Below are 15,800 nucleotides of genomic sequence, written 5' to 3' on the forward strand. Positions count from 1 at the left end.
ACTAAAGCTTGCATTTAATTGTTAATTAATTAACATTGCTTTATAAAACACTAAATGGGTACAAAAACAAAAGCAAAAATAATTCTTACACCAGAGACAAGCTACCATCTTGCCAAGCATTAACTTCACCTCAAATTCAAGAGAATATTGCAGCTGTTATCAAGACCAATAGAAGAATGAAAATTATGCAATACAGACCCTACGCCAAATGGTTGTTGAGGATCCTATGCAACAGTGACTCCATTCTTCATCCATCTGATGATTTCTAAGTTTAATGACAAATTGAGCAATAAGTTTTCATTTCAGTAACTTATATCTAAACACTGGCTTCATAACTGTCATTAACATTACAGGAAGTAACTAAATACTTGTGATACCATTTCTGACCTAAATAGTTACCTCCAAGATAATATGACAATGGCTAGTAAGATTCCAAACTTAATTAATTTTACAGCTACCTCTGATTCTGCTAACCATCTGGCTCTTACAAACACCTGATCCTGTACATACCATTATTTAGTGCATGATTTTTTTGTTAATATGATATTCACTCTATTATATCAATTAATTAATGGAATTTTTTATATGAACAAGATAACTACCTTACAAGAAAAAGTACTCTACATCCATCTGGTAGCAAAACTGAATGGTTCTCTGAGCTTTAGCTGTTAGTGAGCAAGCAATGCTTTTTGCTGGGAAAGATTTTGCAAAAATTTGTGCCGACTTTGTGGTTTTACATCTACTTCAGAGGGTCTAATTTATTTCAGATAGTCTAATCAACATGCCTTTGGCAAACAAGCTTACATGTAAAATATAATTTTGAATTTGTGAAAAGCATATTTTGTAAAACAACCAGAAACACTTAGTCACAGTATGAAAAACTATTCCAAGTCAGTCATGGAAAATTTTATATATATGCATCAATGACAAGAATAAACAGTCTTATTTTCCTTTCAGTATGGAAAATCTTAGCAAAGTGTAATGCAAAACAAAAGAGGGGCACCTCAGAAACAACCACTTCCTCATAACATCTTAAAAAAAAAGTCTAACTATGAAAAAGCACATATGAATACTGTAGGACTTGCATGAGCTGATTTAAGGCTACAGTTTGCAATATGTTAGGAAAATTTACACTAAAAACTGCAGCTACATTCTTGGATGGTAACTACAATACAGTATTCCTTCCTGGGCAACTTGCCCTCCCTAAAATCATTATGCATATACAGCTATTCGTGGCAGTGGATTCAACACCAAATATTAAGGAATGATTTACCAAGGAGATAAGATGAACAAAGAAAGCAGTGCTAAAGCCACTGGAAGCAAAGCCATTAACATATACATGAATTACTAACCCTTAACTTAAGGGGTGCTACAGTTTTGGCTCCACCACCCCAAATCTCGTGCATAAGGCATCCATACTGTCTAGCCATGTGCCCTTTCATACCACAAGGGTTGTTTGGATTAAGCTCAAACAGATGCATGTTCTTCATGAAATAGGTTGTGAGAGGATGGGTGTTGGAGCAACACTGAAGAGCCGCATTCAAAAAACAGGTGTTCCCCAGATTACTGAGACCCGTCACTCCCTTTTCACTGCAACCTGAAATGATGGTTTGTAATTGGACATCTTGAAATATCACACTTTCAATGTATATACTAACTATTATAATTTAAAAACAACAACTTGTTACACAGGTATGATACATACATCTTGATTAGTAGGTTTTTATGTTGTCACATGAAACTTCACAATATACAAAAAACAGAAAATCATTAAGTATTTTGCACTTTTACTTTACATAATTTTTTTTTATATATATATAAAGAGCATTCCTGATGACAACTGGAATCAGTCACTGAAAGTTTGTTAACGACGTAGTTAGCAGCAGGTAGGTGAGGGGCAAGAGCACAAAGAGGGAGTGGTTTTAAGTAGGATTGTAATAAAAAAACTCTGGGTTTGTACATTCATGAAAAATGCAAATTGTTTAATAATTTGCTAATTGTTCCTGTAAGAATACACACCCTAATCTATTATGAAGGGGACTTACTTCTGAAGTGGGAGGTCATCTTATGGAATGTCTCAATTATGACAATGAATATGGGAAGAATGACTCTTTACCACCTAGACAGTCAGGCATAAGATGCACATGGCCTAATAGACCCCTGTGCTACAATGAAAATTCTAATGATGAAGTCTGACTCCAAGAAAAAATATCATGGGAAAGCTGTTTGCCCCTTTAATATGTATGAGAGACATAGGTTGGTAGAGAGCTCTTACTATTGCTATTAGTTCCACACCCTCATCAAAAGGAAGTTGAAGAAATCTTATCATCTACAAGGTGATGCTTGTAGATAAGTCACTCTGCTGTCTAACTGGTTCTAGGCCCATTCCAACACATACACAACCTTGGCTACTGTGGTGCTGGCAGAAAAAAAGGAAAGGGAGAAGTAGTGCCAACCTTCCACCAATCTATGCATCTTAGGCAAGATGCCTTACTGTCCAAGTGGAGCTTGAGTCACAACACAAAATGTTGAGCAGCCACCACAGGTCCTAAGAGTGTCCAAGGATTTATGGGTGACATCCATGGCACAATAATGTTCTTCCTAAACAGGACTGTCAAGGCAATGACCCTGGCTACTTAAGCTCTTGCATGGACTTGAGGGTGGTCTTACTTGCTGGACAACCATACACGATTCCTTCTGGTGCCTTCCTGCACTACAGAAGTGTCCATACTTTTTACAAAGCACCCTATGGCTTGCACTGGACATTAAAGCATTTTGTTTACATTATGAGGTCTATAAGGAAGGGGATCAAGAAGTTCTCAAATCTCGTCAGATACTGATGACCTTGAAAAAAGGACAGAGAGCATAGATATCCATGGTTACATGTTACATCAGATGTCCACTTCTCCTTTTGGCCAAGGACACACGGGCTGTTCATATGCACAAAACACTTTTCCTTAGGGCGCCTCCTATTATTCTCTAAAAATAGTAATCCAGTGAAAAATTTTAAAAATGACATTTTCATGATAATATAAAGTTTTATATATACTTACCAAGTAATTACATAGCCATAGTTTCAACTCACACGGCAGCTTAAATTAAAAAATTCGCGGGTAACGCTTCAAAGTTTAGTGCAGGTGACTGTCCCGCCCACTAACAGGAATACCAGGAAATACTTAGCAGACAACCTCATTCTGTTTACGCCATATGTCCATCAGAGGGGAGGAGGAAGGTCTCCGATCATTTAGATAAGTAACTTACCAAGTAATTACATAACTGGTTCCAACATTGACAGGAGGTGGGATACATGGACATATTCTACTCCAAAACATCAAGACATGTAATGAATTTGAAAAAGAAAAAGTTGCTAGCATTAAATACAATGCTTGCTGTTCCTTATTAGTTAAGAAAGCCTGCAGTAGAAAACTGCCTCTGGTTGGTGGTCAACTCAACCTGTAGTGACGTGGAGGTATAGCCAGGAGCGCTGGCTACTAAGTGGGAGTTTTGTAGCGAAGGAGAGTCCGATGACTGGCAAAGCATCACTGGAAGTTTTGCAGCGAAGGAGCTAACCAATGGCTAGCAAAACTTCAGTACCACAACAAAAACAACCAGATGACACTGTTACTTACACTGAAATAAAAACCACGACCCATCCACTGAGTGGTGGGTGCTCCAGATACAGTAGGGGAAAATCCTATGCTTTCTTCCGCTATACCATACCAGTTACTAATACAGTAATTGCAAGGTACTGCAAAAATTCAAACACTTTTAACTTTCCTGAAATAGTGAGGAGCAAAAATCGATTAGACTTCCAGAAGGTTGATTGTAAAATGGACGTAAGGGGCATATTTTGTCTGAAAGCTAATGAGGTAGAAGCTGTTCTGATGTCTTTAGCTTTCACTTAAAAGTAGGCCAAATGCTCTCCTGACTCTCAGAGTGGTCTCAGAAACAAAGTCCATTCACAAAAAAAGGACAATATGTTCTTAAACAAAGGGCAAAAAGGGTTCTTGCCAAAACACTAAAGGTTATGAATGGCCCTCTGTACTTCAGATCCTGCTCAGGTAATGCTTGAAAACTCCCGCTGAATAGAGAGCTCTCCACTCCTCCCCAGAGCCAAGGATGCAGGGAGAGTTGGTGCCATATGATTGGAAGCTGGCACTAGACTGTAGGTGGTGTCATATGAACTGGCCGCCATGAGCTAATCGCTTGGGAGCTGGTGGGCGCTCCTAGGTGCTCAGGGCATGAGCTGGCTCCAGGCGAGCTAGAAGTCAGGCAAGGAAAGGGCTTGGGAGCTGATGGGTGCTCCTGGGAGCCCGGAGCACTGTTTCCGGCTGTCAAGAACTACTCTTCCATTAAGTTCTCGAGAGAAGTAAAACGGATCCGGGACATGAAGGGTCCTCGTTCTTGGTTAAAAAATCCCAGGGTAAACGAGCAAACCGCATTGCTGAATCAGACGTATCTTGAGATCCCTAAAAGGAGGAATAGGAGAGATTTTAGGTCTCCTTCAATAGAAGAGGCAATGCCACTGAGTCATAGGTGTCTCAGAAGAAGAGATTCAGAGTCTGAGACACCCAATTTGGAAAATCATTCACTACATCGGTAGACTGAGCTAGAAAATGATGCCTGCATCTTTCAAATGTCTCTTGTAGCAACTCTGGAAAAACCTCTCCTTCCTGACAAGTACCCGAACAGCCCAAAGACTGTCCGAACAAGAGCAGACCACCACTGGTGGTATCTCTAGAAGTGAGGTTGTTTGAGAAGATACGAATAGCGGAAGGATTCTTGGAGAGTCCACCAACAACTGTAGCAAGTTCGGGAATCATAAATCATGGTTCAGAACATGGCTATGAGAAATGTCGTAATGTTTCGACAAGTCTGAAAATGTTCATACCTTCCTTGACCTTGTCAAAAGGTGGAAGAGCGTAGAGCTCCAGGTTGGAACAATCTTGCAGAATGGCATCAGTTGCTCAGCTAGAAGGTTCCTTAAGGTGGCAGACAGCCAAGGTCGGCCTGCCTCATAGATACCACATAACCCGACAGATCAGGGGATTCAAGGTCCTCTTGGGAATAAGAGTGAGTTTCTGTCAGCTCCGCTCATCAGCCAGAAATTCCAGTTGAACTAGAAAAAAACTTGATTTATCTTCCACAGTAAAACTCTCTTGCTGCTTGGTGGTGAGAAAATGCTAAAGAGTCTCCTTGCTAGTGTAAAAACGTAAGGACTGAGGTCCTGTCTAAATGGATTCCACAGTCTAGGAGCGAGAGAGGGTTGAGAAGAGCCGAAGCCCTAAGCAAATGGCATTCAGCTCTGACACATATGTGAAGGTTCCGTTCTTCTGGGGACCCTTTCCGGAAATTTCCGGTTCCCCAAGAGGGCTCCCCCGTCTAGACCAAGGAGTGAAAAGCAGTCTAAGACTAGTCTCATGATGAGATACTTCCCTTACAAAAGTTTAAGTTCAGAGTGCTACCACTGCAGGTCCGACTGAAAGTCAGGTCTTAGGAAAAACAGAGTTCGACCATGATCCCCTGGCCCTGTTGGTCTTGTGGGAAAGGCTGATGTTCATGGCCTGAAAAGATGACAAAGTAAGCGGAGTGAAGGCTTGAGAGAAGGCTTATGCCAGAGGCTGAACCCTAAATTCCTGTACTGGAAGGCCCTGTCTTGTAAGACGGGTCTGAGATGATCTTCGGAGTCTGTATGTAGACATGGAAGGAGGTGTCCTACATCTCCAAGAACTCCATCCAACTGCCCTGGAGAATGGAAGACAGGACTTTTTGGTTTGTTTCCGCAAGCAACCAAGCGAACTTGCAGAACATCGTGCAGACTTGCAGACAACTAAGCGGACTAGTTGCTGACCCTGCCGATACTTGACAGCTACAGACACTTGGACATCAGGGCAGCATCATCTTTTATTTTCATTAAGGCCTTGCGTGGACTCGATGGTACCTCGTACAGACCGAAACATATGTGAAACTGTACGTGGTTAAAAACTAATATTTGAGACACTTACAAAATCTTGGAAAGTCCATAAGAGATACAAAAGCCTAGCCATGGGAAAATGGTGGCCTTGAACCAAAATTCAGGTGTGATTACTTCTTTTGCAATCAGATACAATGCTCTAAAAGAAATAGTCCATGAAAAGGAATTAGATGTTCAGCAGCGGGAGCCTAGTATGGCTAGATGGTGCCAAACACTGGAAAAGGTGTCGTGCGCTCATAAGTCAGTTCCAGGAGCTCGGGAATTGATTTCAAGCACCGAGAGGAGGGCGCTGCTAGCGAGAGTGTTCAAGGCGCTTTCTTTTCTGTTGGAGCCCAAGTAAGTTCTTCCAACAAAAGAATGTTCAGGAGGGAAGATATCATCATTCCAAAGGAAATCGAACCAAGAACGAGACATATGGAACCACATTTAAACCCATAGGAGGGCTGAGAGCTGAAGGTAGCCTTCTGACCACTGGATGGGAAGCGAAAAAACAGCAACCATTATCTGTGTGTCTTCCAGAGGCTGAGAAACCAAAATGACATCATGGTGCTTTGAGTCTGCACCAGAAACTTCAGAACTGGATAAAAACTCTCATATACAGTTGTTTAACTGATTCATGTCTCGGTGGATAACTGTCAGCTGTGAGATTCTCTTGGTAGATGGTTGAAGGCGAAGATAAGAGGGCTGAAAGCAACTGTGTGTCTCTCCCAGTAGAAACAGTGCACAAAAGCTCCATTCTTGAGATCCCAAAGGAGGAATGGAAATCTCAAAAACTGTTCAACCATCCTTATCTGCATAGGACAGGACTAAGGGACCAAATGAAGCAATGTCTCTCGATACACTTGAGAGTCTTGTACCTTCTTAGCTCATGCTCTCATGTCAATCAAGAAAGACCCTTTACTTCACAAATCTTGACAAGGACTTCAGCCATTAGGACTAATACCATCTAAGCACAAGCTGGAGGAAAAAACAACAGACACCTGGCTTGCTCCCTTAAAAACCAAAGTCAGACTCCCAACTCCCTGATACTATTTGGAGGCGAAGAAAAAATCTGCCAGAGGTGGGCGCTTCCTTCAACAAGCTCATAAATTCGTACACCAAAGTCCCAGTCTGCAAGGGACAGGACTCTCAGACTACTAATTGACATTAAAAAGGGATCAACTTTGGCTTGTCTGAAACTCTAGGCAAAGGTGGAACAGGCTGAAGAGAGTCAAAAATGCTGTGAGCGGTTGTATGGTGCTCAAAGGCAGGAGTCTGATACAGAAGAGTGGGCACCCGATGATCAGAGACTATCGTTGGTGACTTGAAGACCAGAGCTAGGCGTTCAAATGGTAAATGGAGTTCAAAAAAGAACAGGAGTGTGTTCTTAGAAGAGGAACTGGTGCCAGACACTAGTAGGCTGGTGCTGGAAGCATGAGAGCTGGTGCTGGGAGCTCTAAATGGAGATGAGCTAGGGCGCTATTGGACTCGGACAATAATGAACGCTCGGACATTGCTGGTCCACTTGGCACCAAATACCAGTGTTCCACATCCCAAAGATCAGGAGACAAAAGCTCAAGCTGTTCCAGAAGTTATAAGAAGGCTGTAGACTACAGTAAAACCCCCTTATTCACGGTCTCACGATTCGCAGACTCACCTACTTGCGGATTTCTCTATGGAACATATATGCGCATCATTCGCTGAAAATTTGCCCATTCACTGTATTTTTTGCTAAGAAATATTCACTAATTACTATATTTTCATATTTTCATGACTAAATGCCCTTTTTTTGTGATAAAACTTATTAAAATACTCAGGTACCCAGGTAGTACTCGAGTTACGATAATTTGATTTTGCGATGGGATGAGCAATTAATACCAATACGATAATATTTATAAAATATTTTTAAATTCTGCGCGGGCGCAGGCAGCAGCATACAATCAGGCAGCGAGAGAGACTAAATTACAATAGACCAACTTCTTTTCCTCCATCTCTTTATTCCATCTTCTAGTTAAAAAAGTAAAAGAGAATGATAAAAGTATTGTTAGTAACATTATACTCATGTAAATGCGTATGGCCATAAACAACCGAACGAGAAACTGTTGTTTTGCTTATAACTGAATCGGTTAATAACAGCCGTTTTGCTTGTATTTCGACCATCGCATGGTAGTAAACAATTACCATAGTTATAGTGCAAATGACATTAAGTAGAATAGAACTGACATATTTTTACATTATACCCTTACTCAGTATGCATAAAAGATCGTCAAGGAAATATACTGATAAATATAAGCTGCAAGCTGTAGCTGAAGCTGAGAAAACAATGTTCCAGCTGCTAATGACTATAAATTATCGTGCATCAGCAACATGGATGAAACTCGACTGTAATAAAAATTGGAGAGAAAGCATTTTAATCAAAACTACTGGGCATTAAAGAACACATATCATTGCTATTTTTACGCTGATAAACGATAAATACATAAAGCTTGTATTATGATAAAATCAAGTGAAAATAGCTACTGGAATCTTGATCTTTAAAAAAAAAAAAAAAAAAAAACATACAATACAGTAAACCCCCTGTATTCATGGGGGATGCATACCGCACCCCCCTCCAAATAGCTAAAATCCGCGAATACTTAAAACCCCCTCTAAAAACACTTAGAACAGCCTATTTTGATAGTTTAAACACAAGAAAAACCCTCTAAAAATGCTTATACCTGAGTATTTTAATAGCTTTATCACAAAAAGTGCATTTAGTCATGAAAATTATATGAAAATACAGTAATTAGTGAACATTTCTCAGTGAAAAATATCGTGAATGGCCAAATTTTCCACAAATAATGGGTAGATACGTTCCACAGAGAAATCCGCGAATACGTGAGTCCTTGAATCATGATAATGCGAATACGGGGGGTTTACTGCACCCTCTAATGGCCAAAGTCATCTATTAACGAAAAAGACAGCTAAATTAATTTCACAACGAGACGTATTTAAGTTATATTTTGACTTGAAAACACTTTGTATAACGAAAAATAACCTTGCCCCATATAAATAAGTATCTAGAGATTCATTTATGCTACCTAGAAGCAAGAAAAGCACTCTGAACTGAGTTAAATATGGCGAAATAAACTTGCTGTGTAATCGATTTCCAAACCAAAACATTGATCGCTATGATCGCAATTTATAATACAAAAGCAATATAAGAGCATATACAATATTATTGGATACAGTGAATTAAAGCATAACATTTTAAAAGATCCACGAAAAAGATGCATATTCATTATGTTGATGTTTGTATATTATGTGACTATAGAGTACAGTATTATGTACGCTAGGCTGCCATATATATGTATACGATACACCATAGTGTAGGCTAAGCTAATTCTTGTTTGTTATTCAATTTCTCTTTGAATTGAATTATCATAAGTCACTCTGCATGAATCTCCAGAATTAGCTGATGATATTAATAATTACTATACCGTGTATGTATAGAGTACAGTATACAGGCAGTCCCTGGTTTACGACAGGGGTTCCATTTTTCCGCTGCGTCATAAACCAAAAATCATCGTAAACTGAAAATCATTGTAAACCGAAAAATCGTCAAAAATCGTTAAAAATCCTAAGAAAACCTTACTTTTAATGCTTTGGGTGTACTGAAAATGATGTAAACTGCATTTTTATTGAGTTTTTCATAAAAAAACTTCCAAATTTTGATTATTCTGCTGTTTTGGAGCCATATTTCTTCCATCGTATCGGCGTACGACGCGTTGTAAACCGGGAAATAATTTCTGATGAATATATTTGAAAAGCGTCGTAACCTCGGAATGTTGTAAGCTGGACCCGTCGTAAACCGGGGACTGCCTACTTCATAGTGTAAGTTAGGCTACCATATACTGTACGTATACATGGTACTGAATACCCTGGTGTAGGCTAGGCTATATTCGAGATACGTTTTTTTCAACAAACGATGGATTTTTTCGAACCTAACCCCATTGTAAGTAGAATTATACCTGTATAAGCATTTTTAGTTTTCTTTTTGTGTGTTTGAACTATCAAAATAGGCAGTTCAAAGTGTTTTTATAAGGGTTCTAAGCATTTGCAGATTTTAGCTATTCGCAAGGGGTGTGGTACACATCACCCCCGAATACGGGGGGCTTACTGTACCCTCCTGCCCCCCGAGATGCTTACAGGAGAGCGGTAAAGTGCGAAATCATCTGACAGTGCCTCTTCAACAGCTGCAATTCATGAGAAAAAATGCCATTGGCACTTCTTGTCTATCAGAAACGTGCCTCTACAGTGGAGTATCACTAGGGACATGAGTGCACATCCCAGACTTCCACAGACCATCAGTATGCGCCTCCCAGGTTTAGGGGTCTGACAGGGACTAGGTTTAGGAGATCTGAGGGGGCTGGATAGCCACCTCCTCCATTACACATCCAGTAAGATGCCTTTCCAGTGGCTGTCTTTCAATCAATGGGACTGGCAACACTGACTTAGGTCTAGGAGAACTGGCACGCCAGATAATCACCTCCTCCACTGCACAACACTTCACAGTTACAGGGTAAATTTCTGTTAACCCAAACACAAGACTGGCAAAGACACGGGAAGAAAGCAAGGGAGCCAGGTGTGGGAGAAAGAGGATAAAGATTAAGAGGGCTAGTTGCAGGAGAGAAAAATTGTGCAGGGAGAAAGTCGGCCTCGGGAGCTGGGTGTTTACTCTAGCGCCAGGCTGTAGTTGGCGCCAGGGTAGCTGGGCGTCAGGCAATCTAGTAGCTCAAGAGCTGGAGAGTGCTCTTGGGCACTCGGAGCATGGCTCTCGGTTGCTGAGAACAGCTACTCTTTCTAAATTGCAATCAAATGTAAAGCAAAAATTCTCTCCTTACTATGTTCTGGCCTTATACTTTTTCAGTTCTCTGCGTAGGAAAGTGTAATAAGATGTTTAATTCATTGACAATCGTTTGAAGTACACAGAGTACTATCATACAAACATATCTCAACAACTATCAGACATTATCGAGACTTTTAGATATGTATTTCATTACCAAAAATATCGGTTCGGTAGCATATGTGATATTATGTTAATACAGGTATTGCCCTACTTACGATGGGGTTAGGTTCCAAAAGACCCGTCGTTTGTTGAAAAAATCGTATCTCAAATATAGCCTAGCCTACACTAGTGTAAAAAGTGTATATCTTAGTTTAACCAGACCACTGAGCTGGTTAACAGCTCTCCTAAAAAGGATTAGACTTATTTTTTACGTGGCTAAGAACCCACTGGTTACCTCAGCAATGGGACCTACAGCTTATTGTGGAATCCGAACCACATTATCAGAAACCATCTATACATCGGAGGTCGAACGCCAGCCAACAGCCTGCCAGTCGAAAAGCTCTACCACTCCTCCAAAGAAGAATTTACACTATAACATACCATCTATATGTATAGTAATTATCTATACATATGTCAGCCTAGTCTTCTGCATACATACAGTATATGTATCAATGTCAGCTAATTCTGAGGTTTGAGATTATGATAATTCAGTATAAAGAAAAATTGAATAACACTAACAAGAGTTATTCTAGCATACAGTACGGTATATTGTATACGTAAACTGTAGCCTAGCCTACAGTAAATACATTATACATAATATTATCAGCTAATTCTGCAGGTTCAATGCAGATTGACTTATGATAATTCAGTACAAAAAGAAATTGAATAACAAGAACAAGAATCAGACTGTACTGTAAGGGGTACTCACCAAGGTTCAGTCCATTGGCAGCATACGTGAACGGTGTCAGGCTGTTCATGACTACGTATAACAAAAACTGGAAGAGGAGGAGGATGATAAAGGCGCAGGGTCATCAACTCGCTCCTCTTCAGATAGTATTTCTTCTTCTGTTAGTTCAGGTGTTTCAAGAAAATAGTTGTTAAGAGATGTAGGGGATTGAGGCTCAAATGTCGGGGACGGGGTGGGGGTGGGGGTACGGGTGGCGGAAGGCAATGCCACTGGAGTCGTTCTCTTAAAGAAGTATTCCATCATTGGTTGCATAGTGTGTTTCTTTTTGTTCTTCATAAATGACTCGGTAATATGCAACAGCGTCTTGATGTGCTCTCTCAACTTTAGCGAACTGTTCCATGTTCCCATCCATTTTACTTAAAAGTTTCAGTCCATGTTCAAATCAGGCAAAAACCTCTGCCAGTGCTTTTGTCATAAACTTTCACTCTGGCTCTTCTTCAATTTCTTCATCCTCTTCTGCTCTTTTTCTCTCTTATGCAAGTGCAATTAAATCTTCTGCCGTTAGCTCTACATCTTGCACATCTGAAAGATCTTGGATATCTTCCTCATCAATTTCTAAATCTAAACTTCTCCCAAGTGTCAAGATCTTTTTATTAATTTCCACTTCTTCATCCTTATCAAAACCTTTAAATGAGTTCACATACATTTGTAGCAGATTTTTTCAAACCCCATTCATACATTCTTTCTTTACCTCCTTCCATGACTTTCCAGAAAGTTCTGAGAGCTTTCTCCTTATTATCCGTAGCCTTAAAAGCCTGAGCAAACATGTTCCAAAGATAACAGGCCTTGAACGTAGCCACAGCGCCCTGATCCATGGGTTGTAAGAGAGAAGTTGTGTTTGGTGGCAGAAACACAACTTTTACGTTCTCGTTAATATCTCTGATGTTCTGAGGGTGGCTGGGAGCATTGTCTAGAATCAGCAGAATTTTGAAGAGGATTTTGTTTTCCCTACAATAATCTTTCACTTCTGGAATAAAGCAATGCACAAACCAGTCTTCGAATAGCATTGCAGTCATCCATGCTTTCTTATTATGACAGTAATGCACAGGAAGCGTATGCTTGTCAATTTTCTTTAATGCCCTTGGATTTTCAGTGATAAATCATGAGTGGCTTAAGTTTATACCCAGCCACATTTCCACCAAGCAGAAGAGTCAGTCGATCTTTGTATGCCTTAAACCCAGGCATTGTTGTTGCTTCTTTATGGATGTAGGACCGTTGAGGCATACACTTCCAATACAGTCCTGTTTCGTCGACATTAAAGATTTGCTCCGGCAAGTACCCTTCATCAATGACGATCTTATGTAAAGCATCCTTAAATTTAGCGGCTCCTTCGGCGTCAGCACTTGCTGCTTCACTGCTAATTTTCACACTGAAAATTATGACAGCTTCTGAAACGATGAAACCATCCAGCACTTGCTACAAAACTTTTGTTGTGGCTATCATCATATTTTTTCTTTAGTTCATTGAAAAGCATGTGAGCCTTTGTTTGAATGGTCAAGAGGCTGAGTGGCATATGCTTCTGTATCTGGTCCTCCATCCAAGTGACCAGTAACTGCTCCATTTCTTCCAAAGGCCCTATCCTCTTCTTTGATATAACTGTCGAATGAACTGAAGCAGATGCCCTTATAGCATCCATTATCCGTTTCTTGTCTTTAAGGATGGTGGATACCAACGACTGCAGTAGATGCTCGTCACGTGTGATTACCACGACGGGCTTTCCAGCAGCATACTGGTTGATAATTTTCATTTTCTGCTCCAGAGTGATAGACTGCCTCTTCTTTTTCGCACTACCAGCAGGAGACACACTTGGGTGTTTGGCAGACATACTGATACAAATTTGAGTTTTAGAGTTTACTTACAAACACACAAAAATCGCAAACGAACACTGACCTATTTTAACTTCCTACAAAGCCAGAGCAAGTAAGGTCAGCTCACTGAAATAATGTACCTATTCCAGCCTCTCACACCAACATATCATACACTGTATGCTGCCTGATTGTACGCTATTGCCTGCGCCAGTCACATGCAAAATTTAAAAATACGTATTTCCAAAATATTGTTGTATCGATATTAATTGCTAACCCCATCGTAAAAGCGAATTATTGCAAAATGAATTACCGTAACTTGAACACTACCTGTATGTTACTCAGTAAAGCAAAGTCAACAAATGATTGCAAATATGCTAATGTAGCAAAATATGATATATTTCAATCAGATCTTAATACCAAACAATAAAATACTGATCCTGAAAGTTATAAGCTTGAGGGTTACTCAAAATCAGCAATAATACTTCACCAAAATCTGGTTAGACAAGTGGCAAATAATGAAAAAACCTGCAACAAATATCTGGTGTTTATGTTGCAAGTGGCTAAAAAAGAATGAGGTTGTCTGCTAAGTTGTTCCAGGTATTCCCGTTAGTGGGTGGGGCAGTCACCTGCACTAAACTTTGAAGCATTACCTGCAAATATTTTTTAAGCTGCCGTGTGAGTTGAAACTATAACTATGTAATTACTTGGTAAGTTACTTACATAAAAACAAAAATAAGACCATTCAAACAAAACTTCACCTATCCATCACACACACACACAGATTCAAAGACACAAAAAACAGATCAACAGCAGAGATGTCTGCTCTCTCTGGCAGCCAAAGAAAAGTGAGAGAAAAAGTCTGTGTGTAGTGGGTACCTCACCTACAAGTCATTAATTAACTTTCTGGCTAACAAGCTTTTAATAACCCATTCCAGTAAGTGGCAGTAATACTCAAACTTCAAAGATAAGGTTTTTTATGCTTGTAGGAACATAACACTAATCTAAGTGTCAAGTTTAATTACTCTAAAAAAATAAATGGTTTCCTTATATGAATTTGGGACAAAATCTTCAATGATAACATACCTTGCCTAGACTGTATTCTCATCATTCGAGTTGAAGCTATCTGACTCATTTCTTCTGGCCATGTTAAGTCTTTATTTCTAACTTCAATTAAAATCTGAGCCATATCAGCAACACACGCATCTTCCAGGGTAGTATCTTCCTCTTCTAGAAGGATCATACCAGCAGGCTGAAAGTAATCAGAGTCTTGAGTGAACCAAAACAATTATCCTTGAGCTTCACCACTCAGCATTTACAGAAGGCTATCTCCAGATCCCATAGCATACTACATGATCTAACCAATCACTTCTTAGCCTTGGAGAAAGAAAAACAACTCCCTACGTTTGTTTCCAGCCACTGATCCTTCTCTTTCCCCAGTACTAAAGCTCTGCACATAAGACAACAGGAAACTTGGAGTATATATATTTAAAATGTTGAATAAAATTTTAAAAGCACAAGTCATATTACTATGAACTTTAGAGTATGAACATTTTTAGTTATTAAATATCATAACCAATTAAGTCTAAAACTGGTTCACCCTCACCTCATCTCGAACACACCAAAGCCTCATGTCCTCTATTCTTAACCGCAACTTGGCCGCAAGGTATTCGTACACCTGCCGGAGGGTTGCTAGGCGACTAAATGCAGCGAGATACGCTAGGTATCTTTTTGGTGACGATGTACTTGAGTTTGGTAATGATGTAACGTAATAAGGAGCTGAATCTGTTGATAAAATCAAAATTACCAGTTAAAATATACAAAACAAACATAAGTTTTGAAATAAATCATTCCTATCACTGTAATTCAGATCAATAAAAGCATGTTCAATTTTCAAACAAGTCTTAATGAAATTTTGAATTTTTCAATCAATGCTTCTAGGTTTGAAGGCCAGACAGCTTTCGGGAGCAAAACAAAACCACAGATTAAGAGATAATGCAGTGATTTACTCTGATATGCATCACAGTTAAAACTAATAGAAACTGTTTTCAAGTATCTTAGGTGAATGATTCTCCCCACAATTTATTCTGCAGTCAAGGAAGCAATTATTCCATCAAAATGAAGGCCTGTCATAGAATTAATTTTTGCAAGTAGTACACCATGTCTGAGCATGAACTATTCCCAAGGAAAAGGGATACCAACAGGAATCTCACATTACCACTTTGGTATTCTCATCAACCCATAACT

The 15,800-nt window shown here is 39.6% G+C and overlaps 1 protein-coding gene across 4 annotated transcripts in view; it reads right to left on the minus strand.

The window, feature by feature from the left end:
• The window catches only part of Usp32 (Ubiquitin specific protease 32), a 186,135-nt gene that overhangs the window by 64,073 nt on the left and 106,262 nt on the right, over window positions 1-15,800 (minus strand). For all 4 annotated transcript variants that reach the window (XM_067115460.1, XM_067115461.1, XM_067115459.1 and 1 more), the window contains 3 exons: window positions 15,160-15,338; window positions 14,640-14,805; window positions 1,353-1,597 (listed from right to left, as the gene is read on the minus strand). In XM_067115460.1, the coding sequence (XP_066971561.1) occupies window positions 1,353-1,597; window positions 14,640-14,805; window positions 15,160-15,338 (590 nt within the window). The remainder of the gene's footprint in view (window positions 1-1,352; window positions 1,598-14,639; window positions 14,806-15,159; window positions 15,339-15,800) is intronic.

Source organism: Macrobrachium rosenbergii, chromosome 13 (genome assembly GCF_040412425.1).
Source record: "Macrobrachium rosenbergii isolate ZJJX-2024 chromosome 13, ASM4041242v1, whole genome shotgun sequence".
NCBI lineage: Eukaryota > Metazoa > Arthropoda > Malacostraca > Decapoda > Palaemonidae > Macrobrachium > Macrobrachium rosenbergii.